Genomic DNA, 20,636 nt, shown 5'->3' with positions numbered 1-20,636 from the left:
TAAATACTATGTTTATGTATATCCACAAAGAATAAGTTTACGTTAAGAATTAAGTTATCCTAACCAAAAAGAATGGTAAACGAAATTACCCACTAGGGAAACAAACAAGATTTATGGAGTCACAAACTACCAACTAGAAACAAGCATTAAAATTAATAAAGGTTAACAAACCACAAAACATTCTACACAGAAAAGACAGCATACAACACAGATGGAACAAAAGACCACCACACAAGACCACGAGATACGAGAAAGCAACATCGACGGCAGGCATCCAGAATCATTTGTCATCATTTCAAACAATAGCGTTTGATCGGATAAGGAAAACGTTGACGAAATCATCTGCCCACGAAGAAACACGAGTACAAACTACTACGAAGAACACGTTACAAACGGATAACATATCAGAATGCAGTTCTAGCTCTTCACCGACCACCAGGTAAGGTCTCAGACTTAAACTAAATGAGTAAAAGAAGTTACAATGAACCCAATTCATCATGGCTGAATAGCTAGACGCTAATTTTTACCAGGCGTTGCTATATAGCGGGGGCCTGGATACCAATGGATAACCGCTGACTGTCGACAACGGACTCTTTCAGTTTGCGGGATCCGGGTGGTCTCCCCAATCAATGTTCGACGCGGTTTTTCAAATGCTTGTGTTTGCTTTTTACTTCATCATTTTTTCTTACTCTTTACCGCAAGGATCAGTCTGCCGCGTACGGTGACCAACAGTTGATAATCAGAACAATCATACACTACAAGAACTTTCAAGCTTGGGCCAGAGGGTAATGGGCTCCCGCTTGGGCGCGATTTTCTGGCCTTGAGTGAGGGGTCCTATGTGGTATCCGTCTCCTTGTTTTGGTTTTATTTCTATTTTACATTCAATTAAAATTCTGGAAAATTCTGTTCAGACGATCGAGTGGAACTAAGCTCTATGACACTGAGCGGAGCAAAGAAAAAAAAAACTATACGCACTAAGTGTATCACACCACATCAGATATATATGTCATCTACTGTCATTTTCGATACTTAATTAAGGGCCTGTTCAAATAAATGACAATCTTCACTTTCGATATGATCGGCATGACAAATGGCTCCAGACAATTTTAGACCATTTTGTCAGACACCCAAACAAAAAAGCACAGCTTAAAAAGTGTCAAAATAGGCAAATAGGCAGCTAGGAAAATTATACAATACGGTAACTTGGATGAAAAAAAAAAACTATATTGCGTCGACTGCTGCGCAAATTCAAGGTGACACCAGACTAGTATACGTGAGACACCGCAAAACAATAACTAAATAAATTCATCGTGCAAGAATGCTTCACAGATGTCATACTTTCTAGCATTACATTTTCGATATTTCTGCGTTTCAATATAAAAAAGATTGAGAAGGTAATTTTTCGAAGATTTTTTATTGAACTGATTGGTCTAGAAAAATCAGTTGTAATTCATACTGTTTCCAATGAAATGATTTCAGAAATAGTTGTTTTTTAAATGTAATCACAAATTTGGCTGTGTATGGTGAAACAGGCAACCGAAAGATATACTGACCAGGGGAATTGAAATAAAACAACAGAAAATTGCTGAATTTTGCTTCACTATAATTATTTTTGCGGTTCAAAACATGGACAAATACTATTGACTGAATTCGTTTTCTTCGACACAGCCAAGTTATCGCTTTTGGGAATACGTAATCTATTGTAATCAAACGATTCTTTGCGTTTTCATTGTTTATACTTTGATGATTCTTTTCATTTTCTTAGTCTTCGTTCAGAATTCATTATATTTAGAACACAATGATCCATGTTACAATAAACCAAACACTCAGTTTTGCTGCGCCCCAAGTCACTTATCACATTTTTCTCAAATGCAATTAAGCCAGTTTCTTTATAAGACTTGTGTTTGTCGTCTCTTGTGTTTTATTCACAACTTCTCATTATTGGGAAAACCCATAAACAGCTGGTATTTAAACCCATAAATGGAGCCAAACGTGGCCGTACTGAGCATGCTCAGTGATGCTGGGTTTAACTGTTCCGGTGAGAGACAGCGACCGTGAGAAATATGGCGGGTAGAAGATTCTGACATGAAACGGAGACCTGAGTGTTTGCCAGTTCTTTCGCGAAGCAATAACTGGCGAGAATGGAATATGAAAAGATGGAGGACGACAGGTAAGAGACCTGAATCTCCCCTAGTCACAAATATACCACGAACGCCGTTGAGTTCAACAAGAATTATCTTGAAAACTCACGAATCTACTCCTATTAACACCGAACGAAAATTGCAACCACATCCTAGGATAATTTTTGTAAGGCTGCCGGCTGGTACCTGAGTTGCGAAAGGCCTCCCAGATTGCACCGAGCAAGGAAACATAGTCGATCATCGTCAGTCTTGAGGATCGACTTAATTATATTTTTAGTATTTTTCCCGGTTACAGCGAGCGAAATGCTCATGTTTACCATTACATCTCTGATCACCTGTTTATATATCATCGTTGTTTGGATTCGAATGGTGACGTCACATGTAGTTACATTTCCAAGCAAAGCTGCAGTGTAGCTCTCTGATCGCGACTTGCGAAGTAACCTTATCACCGTACCGGCGCGCCGATTTTCTGCACAAAGACACAAATTGCCCTGACAGAATAATATGCAAATATAATCATTGACAAGAAAAAATAAATCAAATATTGCAACTTTGATCTGTTTTTTGCATGCGTTCGGTTTTTATGAAAAGAAATCTCGCACTTTCAAACTGTATGATAGTTTTTTCAGTAATACGCGCTGCGCGGGAAGAATTTTGAGACACCTTTTTTGTTTACTGCCATTGCTTCCGTAGATTAATAATGCGAGGAGCTCGATTTGTTATTGTGCGTTAGAATATTTAATTTCTGAGGTCTCGGCGGATGCGAAAACAATAAATCTGTTCGGCGAGACTGAAACCTTGTCTTTGAACGCGAGACATCATAAAGGCACTGTTTTGATGTCTCTTCAATCATTTCAGGTCACGGTATAAGTAGCATTAATCCGTAGCGAAGAGAGAATACGATTACGCTTCTAAGTGAATTAGGGAATTATAAACTTACTCTTCACTGTATTTACTCATTTAGAACGAATGACAATTTGCATTTCAAAACCTGAAATAAAAGTAGAGGCTTTCGCAGGAGCCGAATGAACAATATCAACCAGACTGAGAGAAATCTAAATTAAAATTTCTGGGTTCCCATAAGACTAAAAAACAAATCAAGGACTCAAATTTTGACATACATTTTGATTCCAAACTGAAGTTCTTGATAATGGACAGTTAGCTTTTGGAAAATCCTTTCATCGCCAACTATAGACGTACCACAATGGTATTCAGCTCGGTTGATTAGTCAACTGTTACAAAGTAAGGACCTGAACACTTCGCAACTTTTTTTGGCGGGAAATGAGTTTCATTGCTGAACCTGCCCCGGGTTTAAAAATTCCAAATAAGGTAGCTAAAGTGTCAGCTAAAGTGGGAAAAAGTACCTTGTAGGCTCGATTACCAGCCGCTGTTCAGAGAAGGTGAGCCCGCGCGTTCTTCTTCGGGGACCGGACCTGAGAGAGCGGTGGAAATTAGACGCCTGGCAGTCTGTTTTTCTCTCGAAATGAGGCGAGGATTATGAGGTGAGACGTTTTAGACTAGGGGAGATTGGAATGAAATCCGCCCCAACACCCCTTCGTCCACACTGCCCTTAGGCGTTTGCTTCACCGATGAATATTCGTCTGACCCTAACAAAAAAGTACCTTACCGCACGGAACTTGGCAGGGGAAATTTGCGTTTTTAAAAAATCGCTTAAGTTTGATGTCAAACAAGTGTGCGAAAATTAAGTATCGCGAACTTATCGCTCTTCGAAATTACGCGTACGTAGGTTGCCGAGAAAATTTCCAGTTATGCAGGAAAAGGTGATGGCGCGTTCATTTGCAGTCGAAGCTCAACATACTATGTTGACATTAGCTATCAATATAGTTAGGCATAGAAGGAGAAAGCGAGGGACGATAGGACATATAAATGCATTACTGATTCAATTGAAATCCTGGCGCCCTAGTTAATATAGATCCCGCTTTCCTACCACATTTTGAGGTCATCTGTGATCAATTACTGAACAGACGCACGGCTACATGGAATCACGCAATCAGAGAAGTTTCTGACAGGGTTCAAGTTTTTGGACCGTTTATACCGCTCTCTGACCACCCATACATTGCAATTTTCACCATAGTTTGAGTTGGTTCGTGAGAAACAAGTCAACAGTGCTTTCGTGAAATATTATGCTGCATGGCAAGATTTCTTGTACATGCACGGTAGATCAAGAAACTCCAGCTATCGCACGCGTCACGTTTCACTTGGACTTGGACAAAGTCCATTAAAAAAATTCAAATCAGGTCCTGACTAGTTTTAATTCTAAAAAAAAAGTAATATCCTCGAGAAGGAAATTTACCAGAGCAAGTGTTGTTTGGACACATTTACCAAGAACCATAATTGGGGTAATACAAAAGTCACTCGAGTGTTCTTGTCGTGTTATATTACCGTAAACAAATCCGTAATTAGCCAATCAGAAGCCGTGCCTACTGTCCCGATATCCTTCGATATCAAATCAATGACCTGATATATATGGCTACGTCACCAAGCTGACTTAGGGGAATTTGGGTAGGGTAAATACCTAACGCTACTTCGTTTGGTGCGCATTGGCGGTGTATAAGGCTTGTTTGATCTCACCATGGGTATTTTGTCACGACTACATCCAGTCGCAGAAATCCGGCGAACCATGGCTCAACCAAACTCGCGTGATATGCCGCCGAAGCGTACCAGAAAGGTACAATTAGGTCTAATCACCTAGTCTAATATGGGTAAAGTGGTGACTTTTACGTGATCTCATAAGAGTTAAATTTTATAACTTTGACTTTCGCTTAAAATTCATTTTTCGCGCAAGATCAGACCCAATCTCGTTCCCATGCAGAGGCTGCAATCCTTTTTCGTTTGGCCATCGATCGCTGACCGAAAACGGGCTCTGGGGCGATATTACATCAGTTCTCGCTTCAGCTTAAAGCTGCTAGATTGACTATTTCATTCGACCACGATATCCAATTAAAATGCGCGTTATATCAAGGTGTGATTTATGAGGTATAAATGTCGACTGGCGGTGACAGTTGGAGTTATATGCCAATTAAATTTACGCTCACCCTTTTGCCGTTTGCCAGGTTGTCTGTCAAATTTTATGAGCATTTGTCTGTCAGTTGCAATTATACTCTTCTCAACAATTGCTCAGTGTATACGTGGCCGCAATATCATTATTATTAACACGAGCTACATTTCCGTTCTTACCCACTCACATAAATAAATCGTCCACAATTGTCGAAAAATTTTCGAAAGTGTCGCAGCTCCCTTAAGCTGCTATTGTTTTATTATTGCAGCAGCTGTTATTGTTTTAGGGCTAGAGGCATTGTTTCTGTTGTTTGTCCTGTTGTCGTCTCAAAGAGTATCAAGCCATTCACGTCAGACCTTATTACGAGAAATGCTACCCGACCAAAACATTTCTCAAACAAAGTAACCCAGAAATTCGACATAGCCACTCCAATAAACTGAAATCCATTTTTGTTTGGTTTTTTGGCTTATCTTAGTCATTAGCTCAGTTAAGTGCAAGGACAGGATTTCAGTTTTTAGTATAATCGGGAAGTAAGCTTTAGCTTAAGATCACCAAATTAGGAATTTAAACTTGCATATGTTGATTAAATTGTTACCGTATGAACCTTTTCAAAAGAATGAATTTATGCTTCAACAATAGCCTATATTTTTATTTATCGCTAGGCCACGGCAAATATTAATATAGTAAGTGAAAAAGAGCGTAAATCTAAATGAAAATCTAAATGTCGATCTTAGCCGAACGTTTTTGGCTTTTGTGGTTCATAAAGACCTATTCTGCAACTCTAATTTGACCCGATTCGATTCTCTTATCACTGATGTAAATTGAAAGGCAAGGCTATTTCTCAATTATGAAACGCTTCTCTAATAAACGTTTTTTTTTACCTGATGACGCGACGGAATTATTTCCCGGTTCAGTGTTAGTCAATATCGTGACCTTCGTGCATGTGAACAGTCATGTTCACTTTCCACTGGATGACCATGTAATCAAAAGTTACGTCACGGGGCAAAAATATCTTTTTAGAATTTCTTGTACGAGTTCAGTGTCTTCAATCATCGCAAGCTTTGAATTATTGATCTCCTCAATTAGCCTGAGAGCTAACTTTTTGCGACTATGTAAGCTTTTGTAATTGTGAAATCTTTACAGATCATGAAAGATATCCTGGAATTAATGAGATTATAAAGAGTGTATTCTGCCCTTTTCGTGATTCGTAGAGGAACCTATAAATTCAGGCTGCTTCTTCGTAGCTCTCCACCTGAAAGTACAGGCATTTTTTGCGATAAAAAGAGATAATTTGGAGGCGCTTTATCTTGGAAAAAATCGCGCTTCGCGAGATAAAATAATATTTTGAATTATCGGTCACGTGTCCAAGGTGCTTCGGGAATGACCCGAGTGACGTCACGGTTCGCGGGAGTTGTTAGAAATGGAATGGAGCTGCATGAAGAAACAGCGTTTTAACAGCTAAACTCGCTCGGTTTCGCCTTTATTATGGCACCGCATTCCGGTGTCAATGGCGAAAACAAAGGGGAAGACAGGGACCATACTTTGACGTAAGCATTCTCTATTTAAATCTCGGTTTGTGATGATTTTTATTCGTCCAAAGGACACAAACAGTTTATCGATACACGGCGTGCATTTGTGTAAAGCTTTACGCAAAATGCTGAGCGGTTTCAAGAGACCTTCAGTCCCTTTGGTGGTTTCAACATTGTCTTCTCTCCTATTAGTCTTGTGTTGTTCGGTCAGTGAAAGGAAAACATCACGGGCATGTACAATGGTGGTTTGCGGTTGTAAAATACGGAAACGTTTTTCTCATTTCCAGCTGGAACTCAGATCGCATCAGGAAAATGAAAATTCTTGGTCTAATCTGTCATAAGTCTTCTATAGCCGATAGTTATCTCTTGTAAGGATTTGCAGGGGCTGCTCAAGCCGCCTGGAGAAGTGGTTTGTGAGTTTAGATATAACGGCTCGTTTGATTTCAATATCGGCGAGGCGTGACTTCGAATAATTATCCATTTGATTTCAAATTTGTACGACTGTCCGAAGGTGCATGTACGCTTAATTGCGTTTGAATTTCGATCGAAATGAACACAATTTTAAAATCTTGGTCAATACACAATGACATATTAGTTTCCTTGTTTCTGAAGTAAAGTCTTACCCTGAATTTAGACACGACTTAGACTGTGTCAACAAGCAAGAAAAATTAATATTCACAATAACACAATTCGCTGAACGTGCTTTCAAACTTTATACAGCGTGTGGAACTGGATATAAAGTCCATATGGCATTGCGAATTTCCAACAGGAAAGACACAGCGTAACACAGCCAACATCACTATCATGAAAGACTTTTGTTTGTTGCGTCGTTTCAATCAAGAGTTCCAACACATCAACTAAATATGTAAATTAAATATGTGTATAGTTTCAGCTCATTGACTGGCATGTTTATGTAAACAAATATGTTATTTGGTTGACAAACCCCTTCAGGGGTGTGTTATTTTGAAAGATACTACCCGGAGCTGAAACACTTTCTTTTTCCAAAAAAAAAAAAAAAAAATGAACAACTAGCTGAATACAAGGGTCACAACTTATTCTGTTGTCAATATTAGGAGAAGAGAAAATAAATTCTTAATAAAAAAAATCAATGAAAGTGAATATTGGGAGACTGTAAAAGTTTACAAAGTGCACCTTTAAGACTGGCCACTATGAAATTTGGAAATATGCGGTAAAGTTTAGTTTTGAAGCCTCACAGTGGTTCACCAAACAGTCAAAGATGTTTTTCACGTAACACTTCACCCTGACAGCATCAATAGGGATAGCGGTGTGGAGATTCCAGAAGGGATGGATTTCCACAGTCGAGAAACTCAACAGCAAGAGAACAGGATGACAACTTCTTACCAGATATGCAAGAAATTGTAGATGAACATAATTTGTGTTACATAAGCTGACATGTAATCAGCCAACATTGTCTGATGATCACTAACAGAATTTAGCAGTTGAAACGTCGCAATGTACATCTCAAGTCACTGCATTGGAAGACAAAAAATTATACTTTATTATTAATATTTTATCCTACCATGGTGAAAAACAATTTAACCCTTTTCACAAGTCTTATTTTATTTTATGATTCTTATTTTAGAAACCAGGGGGCTTCGCTATATGATGTTCTGGGAGTTGACAAAAATGCCACACCAGAAGAAATCAAGAAGGCCTACAGAAAGGTGAAACACTGTTCATATTTATTAATATTTTTTTAGAATTAAATAGCCTTGAAATGTGGAATGTGCAGTTAGAGTAAATACTCCTAACTGCACCCTAGGAAGGGTACATGTATGTCTTTGGACTTCCAAGGAGAACACTGGTTTCAAAATCTACTGATTTAGTTGTTAGTTGCTCAACCCAAATAATTTGTCAGAGATGCTCTTTAGTACATGTACTTAATATTCTAACTTGATGTGTCCAGAATATTTGTAAGGGTACAGTGTGCATGCCTTGTGGGAGATGTAGTGTTTGAGTGGTAACTGCACACTGGATTGAGATCAAGAGGTCTGGGATCAAGTGTTTCTACAGGCTTTATTAAGATTGTGCTCTTGGAGGTCTACAATTTCTCCCTTTTCCACTTCTTGGTAGGAAAATGGAACTGAGAAGTAAATGTATTCAGTTTGAGGCTCTTTGATGTCGGCCCAGTGAGTGTTTACCACTTCCTTATGCTAAACTAGTTGAGGTCTTATAGAAGCCACTATCCAAATGGTTGTGCTAATTATATTAATGACTGAAATGCCCCTTTGTCTTCTCTTTGTACTTTGAAACTGGTGATGCAGGGGTTGTATAGCTTAGAAATAATTATGATCAGGACAGTATACCTCAATATTGTACTTGAGTGTCAAAACCTTTCATGATAGAAAATGTGAAATGTAAATGGTAAATTAAATCAAATTCGCAAAACCGTGAACACCTAAAATATGTCTGGAATGTTTATTGTTTGATGATCAATAGTTGAAACTAAACACATTTGTTCCGTGACCGATGGAATAGATCCGATTTCTGTGGTTTCTATGGTCTGAAGGTCACTCTCGTGATTGGTTATAACACAATAAACACTCCAGACATTTTTAAGTGTTCACAGCTTTGTAAGTTTGATTGTAAAGTAAACGTCAATTTTTTAATTTGATCAATGTAAACTGGCCATTGGACAGTGGATACTAGACTTGTCAATGAGCCTTTTGCTGGTGAAGTATAAATATCATAAAATAATGCTGTTTTTGTTGGCTGTTTATTTCAGATGGCACTGAAGCACCATCCAGATAAAAATCCTAATAATCCTGAAGCTACAGAAAAAGTAAGTCAAATCTTACCACACAAGCTACATGTTACTAGCAACAATGGTTTTAGGGTGTCTTCTGGATCAAACACCTGTTTGAGTTGATAATGGAAATTATCTTCCAAAAGGAATATGCCAAGTTTCTCACAACATTTGAACCCCTGGAGCCCACTTTAACAGGTTACCTGTAGTCCTCATATTCTTTCTGCGGGGCTGCCACCAAGGGCTGGGGGCTGAGATGTTTTCGCCAAGTGGTTACTAGCTAGAACTTCAGTTGCTTTGAAAAGAAACTTAACATCAGAGACTGAAAAAATGAGTGTGTCACCAGTAGATATGACACACTGACAGTACATGTGCTCCAAGAATTATTTCTCTTTTAAAAATTTTTAAGTGTCTTTATTTCTACAACATATCTACAACAGAGCTTTGCTTTAGATACCAAAACAGTATGACACGTACAGAAGGTTTTGCCTGCATCAAAAAATGTGGGAAATGAAACTTTTGAATACACTTCTGAAGAGTACAGAGCCGTACCATTGAGTCCTTAGTATATTTTTCAACTACGAAACCTCTCTTGGGAGAAAAGGAGATTGATTTTATACTCTAAATTTATTTTTAATGTAACTGTTTTTGCAACTTAGTGGGAATGCATAGCAATAATAGGCACAGAATGCATTGGCTGAGGATTTTTCCCATGCACCATGAGTAATTAGTAATTTATACGTTTTAAATATCGGGTTTTGAGCCTTATTTCACAACAGTTTACATCTTACATTCATGCTAACATTAAAAAACAAATTATCTAATATGTACATGCAAAGGCTGTATCAACAAAATTTAATGTGGGATATTGCACTTTTTCAAATATACATTTGAAGAGACTATGCAATTGTATGTACATGTACATCCAGGCTTGGATTCAGTGAAGATTGATTTTTCAGTGCAAATCCCTCACCAGTTTTTTTCTGCTGTTTTGGAAATGCTGGCATTGATCACCCCATAATGCATTGCAAACAAATATACCTCCTGAAAGTGTGCTTGAAATGCCTCCAAGTCATAGGCCCGTGCATGTGCAGAATTAAAAAGTTTCTTTTCATATTCTTTGTTTTAGATAAGTGAAAGCTGCTCTTTTTAGGCTTCAAAACATACAAAAAATAGTGACAGTGATTGAGTTTATTTTCTCAAGTCCATCTAAATTTGGGTTTTTAATACATGCAAAGTGACAGATGACCAGGCAGAGCAAAGTATCAGTCCAGGGCTAAATTGTTTTCATTTCTGAAAAAAAGCTCTGACTGGTACGTTTTACATGTAGAAGGCGTTTTTTTTTCTGATTGATTGATCACCTCATTCATTCTCAATGTAACCGTCTACTAAAAGGTATACAGGTGTATAGAAAAAGTGAAAATATTAGGATCTGGTCAGCGCTATTGATTACAAGGTTTAAGGCTAATGCTATTCTCTTTCACTTTGGGACAACTCCAGTTAATGATTTTCTTAATTCTTATCACCTGTTGTCATGACGACATACCTGTACTGTAAGGAGAATTAAGTTGTTGAACACTCTGGGGAATTCATAGGTTAAACAAAATTTGTTGAATGCTATAGTGAGCCAAAGTAAATGGGTTTGTCTATGGTTCTTAACATAATGTACATGTAATGATAGTTCAATCAATTTTTCTCTTAAATAAAAAACATGAATCGATACATTTTCTTGATTCTTTGAATATTTGACTTGACTACAAGAACTCCCACTCAACCGTGCTATGGCTATGGCTATACTGGTTTACGTATCACATGCGTCCATGGGAGTGAGGCGATTTCAACAAACAATGTGCATTTAACAAATTGATGTCAGTTTTTCGTGCATCTGTCCTGTTATTGATCATGAATTTTGCCATAACATTGTCAAAGTAGTAGTGGATCCACGAGGTGATAGCAGATAACTTTGACAATGCTATGATGAAATTCATTGTCAATAACAGAGCAGATGCATGGAAAGCTGATGTCAATATTTTTGTGTTTTTTACAATAACAAATTGTCAAAATGTCCACTCTCACTCATTGTCAGTGTCATTGTCACATAAATTATAAATTCATGTGTCTGTCCACTTAATGACAATGAAAATTAGTCAATGAATGCACTAGAATTTCTGCAGTTATTGTAAAAAAAAGCATATTTGATCAGTTTGCAGTAACAAGTGAGATGTTACACATGTCCATGTTGTATAATAATGATGTGACAGTATTAAAGGGACACAGTCAGCTGACACACATGCGCATTTGATACCATTTCATAGCTAATTTGCATATCACAGGGATGCGATCCATACTGTAAGATGTAAGATATTTTATATGACTGAGAAATTTCTTCATTGTGATTGGCAGAGAGCAGGCCAATTCATTGTTAATTTTTAAAGGGACACAGTCAATTTTGGGACCATGCTGACCTGGACACTAGTTATCTCACTTTGAAAAGAAATCTGAAATCAAAGATACGCGTTTAGTACATCTAGAAATCCACGTCAATCTTCACAGTGTCTTGCTTGATTTTCAATGGTTTACTAAAAAACTTGTTTTTGAGTGTGTTTTTGATCATCCTATGATATTTTTTTTAATCATATTTGGTTAAAAACAGTATAGATTGTGTCTTTGTGATATTCAAATTAGCTATGAAATGGTATCGAATGCACATGTACGCCAGCTGACTGTGTCCCTTTAATAGGGCAGCTAAAAGGCAGGGTTCTACTGTACCAACATTGGGTTACTTTTCATTGGGTTTTGAATACAGAAGTACAGAAGTAGCCAATTATCAAAGTCTGAGGCCCTTGAATAATCCTTGATAGCGTTAAAATGCCAAAGTCTTTATGAACCTAACCAACTATTGGGCATCCTTTTTCCCACAGTGGAGGAAGGGAATAAAACTTGAATCAAGTGCAAATTTGTATTAAGTTATTTTCAAACTATTTTATTACTGTAACTGTTTTCCATGTTCTTTATGATTACATCTGTCTAAATTGGATAAAAATTTCTAAATTAGAATGTTAACAATGACACCAGAATAATCAATACCTGATGATCAGTTAAACCTAAGAGCTTAGAAGTACTTAGTAGATTTATGTAGCTTTCTGACAGTATCACAACCTTTTGTCTTGCAGTTTAAAGAAGTTAATCATGCACATAGTATATTAGCTGATCCTGGAAAAAGGGAAATTTATGATAAATATGGCTCTATGGGTCTCTACATAGCAGAACAATTTGGCGAAGAGGTAAGGGCTATTTTTTGCAGCTTCTTCTGTGCTTGTAAATGTTCCCAAGTCCGTTGTAGGGTGGAACCATAAAATTCAAACAGACGGGGTGGAAGAAATTGCAGCAGAGTGCAGGCCACCTCCCTCCTCACCAAACTGGATGAAAAATTCACTATAAAGATGGTTGGTCAAATTTTTTCAGGTTCATTATAAATACAAGAAAAAAAATGGGGGCTGTAGCGCTCTGGCTCCCCCCTTAGTCCGCCGCTGCATTGTTGAGTTACATAAGCGGGCAGGATTTTCTAACAACATGACAAAGTGCATGGATCAATCACTGTGTTCTCAGTGTTTTTTAAAGGTTTGCAAGTGCTTATAACACTCAACGATGCATCAGGAGCAGTTGAGGATCAATGTATTTGTAAGCTCACAATGATTGTAGACCACATGCATTATAACTTAACCATTCATGCGTGTGATTTAGACTTTGTGCGATTTATCAAGCTTAAATAAACTCAAACTGGCCAATAAAAGTATTGTAGCATGTGTAATTGCTATGACATTTTATAGGATCAGTGAAGAAAACTCTCCTCTGTTCACAGAGCAATTCGACCAATCCTTTCTCTTAACAGTAAACACGTGCACATACATACATGCGTTATTTTGTTTGGGTTTTAATTGCTGACTGCACGTAAATACGTTTTTAGTTTTTCGTGAAATACTCTTGTAAGATCTCCTGTTTAGAATTGAGATAATAATCGTTCAACAAAATTTTTTTGACAACGAAAATTCACGTGAAAACAAAATTAGAGTCCCTAAAGGTGTTTAGACACTCACAGTTGGTTTGATCCACACACGTTTTGTCCGGAAAATGCACTTAATTGTATAATTTTTTTACTTGGCTCAAACAAGACTAATTCCTATTATGCCTTTGAGGTATATTTTCTGTTTGTTTCAATGGATATAGCCCGCAAATTATTAATTGAATACCTTGGATACACTTGATGTAATTGCTTTTTAATTATTTACACGAACCAACTACTACGACCAATAACGATTTCTTTATTAATAAGAAGAGGAGAAAACACAGTGTCAACTGGTGTCTTAAAAACAACAGTTTTGCAGAGGTGACCGTGTTTGCATACTGAGAGAGGGTCAAATGCTTACAGTGTAAGATTAAGTGTCGATTAGGTGTTAATTGTAAGAAAGAGAAAAATATTTTGGTGAAAATGTCTTTGCCTAAGAGAAAGGACAGTACCCCGGCTAGTTACGATCGTTCTTTGTTTTTGCGGTGGAACCGGCTTCAAATGAATGCCATGGAAGAAGTAAGGTTACAAAATGTGCCATCCCTGCACAATTCGCCCAAAATTACGAGTCAGGCTCGGTTGGTTGTTGGCGCAAGAAGCAGAATTGCGGACGCAGAGAATAGAGTGGGAAAAGACCAAGAAAGGGCAGGCACTCGAAAAGAATTGGTTGGAATGTCGGAAGAAAACGAAAGCGAAGTAAAAGAAGTGGGTAACCTCAGGAAAGTTTTACCAACTGTCATGGATGTTCGAAACGGAAAATCGAACCCATTTGAGTTCTTTAAGCAGCATCGCTTTGATGAAGAAGTGGATTTGAACGGATGGTTTCTTGGCCCGATAACTGCGTTTGAAATTTCGTCTGAATTGTTCTCGTCGTCGAGTATTGTGCGTTTGTTTCTCGCTAACAACCTTCTCGGGAACGAAGGCGGGAAAGCCATCGCTAAAGGCCTGGAGGGGAACTTCTCTGTGAGAGAGCTGGACTTATCTGAAAATATGCTTGGACAGAATGCCATTTCCAGCATTGCAGAAATGCTCACCAAAAACCAAACTTTAGAAAAGCTAAATCTCTCGAGAAACAACTTAACAGACCCAGACGTGGAAAGTCTGCTTAAATCCCTTTGTGGCAAAACTGTTCTAAAAGAACTGGACTTATCCCACAACATTTTATGTGACCAATTCGCCGAGCAGTTGTCAAATGTTTTAATGACCAATTCTGTTCTCGAAAAGCTTTCCATTAGTTCAAATCAGCTGGAAGTTACAGGCTTGCAAGCTATGTTGCCGGGTTTACGAAACGCCCAAACACTGTGTGATTTGAACATTTCGTGGAATTATTTATACGACGCGGGAGCTGAAATTCTTGGCGAAGCAATCGGAGATAACCGAAGCCTTATCGAAATTTCAGCCTGCGGGAATCTATTCACGACAAAGGCTGCAAGTTTTTTAGCGAAGGGTGTAGCTAATAACCCGAAATTAAAAGTTCTGCGCATAGGCCAGAATTTGATAAGGAATTCCGGCGCATATGCGTTCATAAATGTTTTATCTGAAAATGGATCTCCTTCGACGGCGCTGGAGATTTTAGATATCAATGGTACCATTGTTGATAGAAAATTCAAACAACTTGTTGAGACGGAGTTGTCGGATAAGGTTTGCTCTTTGAGAGTTGTCAACTTTTCGGTTGTTAATGAAATAGGCAACGAGCTGGAACCGTACATGGAAAAATCGCCGCGAGATAATTGAATCTAGAGAGTGAAGTAGTTTCGCCATCATTTGTAATAACATGTTCTCAATTATTTACCCTGTAAATTGAGGATAATGCTTTAAAATTGACGATGATTAAAATTTAATGCTCGACCGTTTTTAATTGTGAACTAATTATCTTCCATACAAAAGTGTCTAGAGAAAAGTAAAGTGCAGTTCATTTTTTTTACGAAATCAATTGATAAAAATATGTAGTTCTCAGTTTATAGAATTGTAAGAAAAATTGCACGGAAAAGAATGAGATCGTTCACGAAAATAAATTTAATTTCAGGAATGAGATTTCAAATATGTATATCAGAACTGAGTATAGTACACTTTTAACATTAAAATGCCCATTGTGGGTGCTTTTTTTATCTTGAACCTCTCTGCCTTGCCACAAATACTTGTGGTTACCTCACTGTGTTCGCTCGTGTTTTGGTATTAGCACCTGCCCAATAACTTCTTTTCTCAAGATTTGAATGTATTTTAAAATTGTCCACCCAGTTCTTTAGTTCAAATTAGTTTAGCTCCGTGATGTTAACAAAGTGGTTCGCGAATAGGTGTCGGCGATCGGCCATGTTTGTATCTTCCCGAGGAACGCAAATTGCCATAGTAACACCTTTGTTAGAGCGGTTTTCACTTGAATGTCGGAAAGTAATTGGTTTTGCCTTAGTACGCTACGCGATTGGCTTAAAAACTCGTGCCACTTTTTCATCCAATCAGAAGTAAAACCACAACCAATCGTGACTCTCTCGCACGCGTTTTCCCGCGCTTCGCGTCAGCTACATGTAACTGCCGTTTTGATTGGTACATTGGATTGCCCGTGTCCTTTGTGATTGGCTGACATTGAGTTGAAAACTGTAGTTGTAATCTTTGAGACCTAAACCCGCGTTTTGGTAGATGGTACAACAATGTACCTACATCGCAGCTCTCTGACTCCACAGAGTGTTTGAAGCTGGCACGGAAAGAGCTGGTGCTAGAAAGTGAAAGATATGGAATTTGTTCGTCTACATGTCAAGATTAAACAACACACAGGAAAGAAATACAGAATTATTAATGATGTACTTTTCGTTTTCATTTACAGAATGTCAAATTGTACTTTAGGCTTAACAGTGGCTGGTGCAAGGTAGGTTAACTATTTGGTTTAAGTGTTAGGTACAAATCTAAATCATGCTCTCTCAGATTGTCAGGATTCAGTGAAACATCTTCCTGTAATAATTAGCACAAGTGTTACTTATCTGCACTTGATTTGACTTAAAGTTCTGCAGACCAGTTGGGAAATACTGTGAAAGTACGAAAGCGCTTTTTATTCGGCTCTATGCCACGTGCATTCTCGTCCCCAGAGGCCGCACTCCTTTTGGTCGGCACCAAGAGTTGCGACCTCTGGAAAGGTCCAATTTTCAGAGGATGCGCAGAGTAATCATTTCGTATTCTCAGCCAATCAGATTTGTCAGACTTGACTCTGAGCATGCGCAGAGTGACGTGAAGTCGGTGAATCGCGGACTTCCGGTGTTGGACTAAGCCAGAGGTCGCGATTCTTGGTGTTGACCAAGAGGAGCGCTGCCTCTGGGCAAGAGAATGTGTCACGGGCAAAAATCTCGGGCGATGTCATCTACAAGCAGTAGCGATTCTCAATACCATCCTATTTACATTATGAACTTAGCTTTCGTATGCCGTAATTTTGTTTTGCTTGGTATGGCAAGACCCCGAAATTATGTAATGGCCTGGTAACAAGTGTTTCCGGTTGCCTTCCTAATCGTTGCGCATGCGTTTATTTGAATAGGCGCTGTTCATGTTCTGCGGCATCATAACTTGCTGCTACTTCTGTTGCTGTTGTTTCTTCTGTTGTAATTTCTGCTGTGGCAAGTGCAAACCTGTTCCCGACGAACAGTGGGACGAATTTGAATTCGACGACGTGAAAGAAGACGACGAACCGATCACGACACAGCCCGGCAGTAACGGAAATAACACGAGCAGTGAACAGCTTCCCAAGTCACCAGGCGTTGACAGTGCAACCAGCAACAGTACGGCGACTTCTGCTATCCCCGTGCCTTCGTCGTGAATAACGGTGCTTTAGTGTTCAAGGGAGTGGGGTGGGGAGAATTTTTTTCAGTGTCTGGCGGCCATGTTGAATTTGAAGAAAGTAGTAAAATGTAGGCAACTTCAGGCTCGAAAACTGACAGGGTCAAAAAACTATTTATTACGTTGCGGAGAATTAAAAGTAAAAGCGAAGCCAAGACCGGGCTTACATTTTTTTTTTTTAATTTATGTTGCCGTCTCAAATGTTTGTGTAGCCTGTACATCTGGCAGATTAGTTAAAAAGAAAATCTGATTAACAATCCCTCGAGCTCCGTCTCGCCGGCTAAGCGTGTGCTTCTTCAGCGGCCAACAACAACATTAACAAAAAGCTACATTTTTTCAGTTTTTAGATGAATGTGACTTTTTCTTGTGCGTTCTTCTTGTCTCGGCCACTCGCCAAACATGCCTGGAGAGTGTGTTTTAATTATTCAATATGGTTGCCAGTACGTGAAGTTAGCATGAATTAAAAACATTCTGTGTTTTGTTTATTAGTGAAAGGAAGAGAAAGAATGATTTTTTTTTTTCAACTCAGTCACGCGTTAATTATCTATCATTTATCGAGACGTATGTTGATATAATAGTGTTTATTTGTGCTATCTGTATACCAAACCAGTGAATAGGGTTTTTTCGCCTTATTGGTCACTGAAACTCAGAATATACGGCTGGCAAAATCTGTGCAAAAATGATTACTTTTAACGTCGTATTTGCCAACAAAATCGCTATGAGCTGTTTTGGTATATGTTTCAGCGTCGGTTAATACCGAGGGATATTCACCTTCGTTGCGGTGAATACTTGTTCAAATTATATGTGATATAAAATTGATATTTTTGTTCATTTGTTACATGTAAAATTGCAAACTGAGGTAGATTTTAGTTTAGAATAGTTGGTAATATGCTTACTTACTAGTAGAATCGATCTTTTGAACGAATATGAAGTCAACACAGAGACACGGTTTTGCTAAGCAAAGACGGGCCCTATCACGCCAATGGGCAGTGATTTAGGCCCCGCCTCGTCCACAATACGCCGGAGAAATTTATTAACGGCGTTTTCACTCTAAAAACGCATCAAATGTTTTTCGTCCACGCTACGCCGGAGAGATTTAAAAACGCAACAATCACCGGTCATTTTAGTCAAGTCTGAGGAAAACTCGGTCAGGGAAATCACGTAGTAATCGTGACACCATCGTTTTGGAAAAGCCCCGTTTTCAAAATGGTTTCTGTCCACCCTAACACGCAAAGCCGGCGTTTTCGTATTCCTCCGGTTTGAAGAGCGTTTTCGAAAAGCTCCCTTTTCGTGACGGATTAGTGTGGACGGTAGGCCTAACCGTAGATATAAAGGTGCATTTTCAAATTTCACCGGCGTAGTGTCAATGGGGCCTTAGAATGAGGCAAACAAAGAACGAAATGCTGTGTTGGTATGAGAAAAAAAAGCTGATAATTTCTGTATAACTTAATCTGTGAAAGTTTCAGACGCTCTAAGCCAATGCGATAAATTTAGTAAAACAATTTTGCTGTTAACATTTGAAAAAGTTAGCTGCGCCGGGAATAGATAAGGCCCCCATGGAATTTACAGACAATGATTACCCGCTTTTTCAACGCTTAGTTACCTGGCCATGAATGCAAGCGAGGCTGGAAGTGACCTTACTTTGATACAGACCTTTGCTTTTCTTATTTGAATGTCAACTAGTTAGCATAAGAACTACTTGATTTACACAACAAAAGCAGTGAGGTCTGTATCAAAACAAGGTCAACTCCAGCCTCGCTGCAATTCAAAGGCCAAGTCACTAAGCAGACAACTGTAAAATGGTCTAATGAAATACTTCTCAGCAAAATCGTGTAGCAAACGTCTTTGGCATAGAGCGTTTAAACATCTCGCAGATCAGTGTTTACAGAAATGATGCATCGTCTATTTCGGTTTGCGGGATTTTTTCTGTAGTGTGAATTTTGCGCAACGCTTGCCGTTGTTCAAAGGCTTTAGTAGGAGTTAAACTCGAACAGCTTTAACCTGACTATTTTAAGTGTTTTGAAACAGGAATGTCCTGCCTTAGAAAGATATTGTGCCCATTTTAAAACTTTGATGGTACTCCGGGACTAGACTGATTTTAACGTAAGACGTGTTCAAATTCGCCTGTGTTCGTTGTTGATATATTCTGTTAAAGTGATGTGAAACTATGTTTTAGCTTTTCTCCACAACACAGCTATTCAGGTTTCTCTATCAGCGGGATCTTGGCGTGAGGAACTCTTCTCATGTCAAGGCCGGCCTCTGGCGAAGAGACTCGAATTGCTGTCGTATGATGATGAAGTTTTGTTAATGTTCACAAGATCTCGATGACTTACCGCTTCTTATGGAGTAACACAACTCTTCTTCGTGAATTCATGTTTAAGGATATTGCGTGACGCGCGTGGAAAACAGAATATGGCGTTACTATTCTTGGAATCCAAGCTAAACTTTGTTCACTGATAGTCATTTTTTTTTTCTTTTCTTTTCTTTTTTTTTTTTTAACGTTTTAGTGTGTATTTCCCTTGAGCATGAGGCTCTAAGGCACTTTATGACTTCTTTTTGTATTCTATATTTCCCTGTCATTATACTGTACATGCTGCAACAATTGTCATATATTTTTGTTTTCCAGCCTCACCCCGCTCAGTGTAGAAACTGCACACGTGTGGTCGACATGACTGAACGTGTGCCGACTTTTGTTAAAATTTCAGTATTGTAATTTATGCATTACATTTCCAGCACAATCTCAGAGAGGATTTATTCAGTCGGCAAACTATAGGTAATGATATTCTTCAACATTGACAAGTAATTATCAATTTCGTTTAGGTTGTATAATAAGTTATTATAGTAATTGTAATGGAGAATTTTCGCAAATAAAGTTGCGAATATTTGGATGCTTTTGATTGTATGCATAAATTGATCGATGGCAAAGCATTTCCAGGGATGTGCTTCGTTTAGGGTTTCTGGCGTTAGGTGAAATTTAACTGAAAGATCATTCTGTGCCGAAATTGTCTAAGCAAAAAATAAGCGCAATCTGTATTCCCAAGTCTCTTTGACGTCAGACTCGGAGGTGGTTTGGTCACGAGGTCTCCTCAACCTCGTTTCCACGGAACTTTTCACATCAGCTGATCATCGAGCACACTAAGAATTGGACGCGATAGCAGGTTCTAAATTGGCCCTTCGGTCCGCTTTCTGAACTGAAAGGAAAATAAACCAATATTTCTGCCATTTTGTTTTTTCCTAGTTAGACAAAAGCGAAGTAGTAGTCTCCGCAGCGGGCTCGTGTAAGGTACAGTTGGCAGAG

The 20,636-nt window shown here is 38.5% G+C and overlaps 2 protein-coding genes across 3 annotated transcripts; both read left to right on the top strand.

Annotated features, from left to right (window-relative positions):
• Positions 1-1,992: 1,992 nt before the first annotated feature.
• LOC110044634 (dnaJ homolog subfamily C member 5-like) lies at positions 1,993-20,226 on the top strand. Of its 2 annotated transcripts, none has more exons than XM_089278549.1 (6): positions 1,993-2,170; positions 8,293-8,374; positions 9,436-9,492; positions 12,630-12,740; positions 16,341-16,382; positions 17,040-20,226. In XM_089278549.1, the coding sequence occupies exons 1-6, from the start codon at positions 2,142-2,144 to the stop codon at positions 17,316-17,318; spliced, it is 600 nt and encodes a 199-aa protein (XP_089134675.1). In that variant the 5' UTR covers positions 1,993-2,141; the 3' UTR covers positions 17,319-20,226. The 2 variants fall into 2 exon arrangements, with proteins under 2 accessions (XP_089134675.1, XP_089134674.1); XM_089278548.1 differs by lacking the exon at positions 1,993-2,170 and adding an exon at positions 6,528-6,707.
• On the top strand, positions 12,747-15,408 carry LOC110044633 (uncharacterized). Its single transcript, XM_020750196.2, has one exon. It carries the CDS (start codon positions 13,946-13,948, stop codon positions 15,254-15,256), a length of 1,311 nt encoding a protein of 436 aa, XP_020605855.2. The 5' UTR covers positions 12,747-13,945; the 3' UTR covers positions 15,257-15,408.
• Positions 20,227-20,636: the final 410 nt, after the last annotated feature.

The sequence above is a fragment of the Orbicella faveolata genome, unplaced genomic scaffold (genome assembly GCF_042242905.1).
Source record: "Orbicella faveolata isolate gen_17 unplaced genomic scaffold, um_ofav_v1 contig_46, whole genome shotgun sequence".
NCBI lineage: Eukaryota > Metazoa > Cnidaria > Anthozoa > Scleractinia > Merulinidae > Orbicella > Orbicella faveolata.
This window is presented reverse-complemented; position numbering and strand designations above follow the sequence as displayed.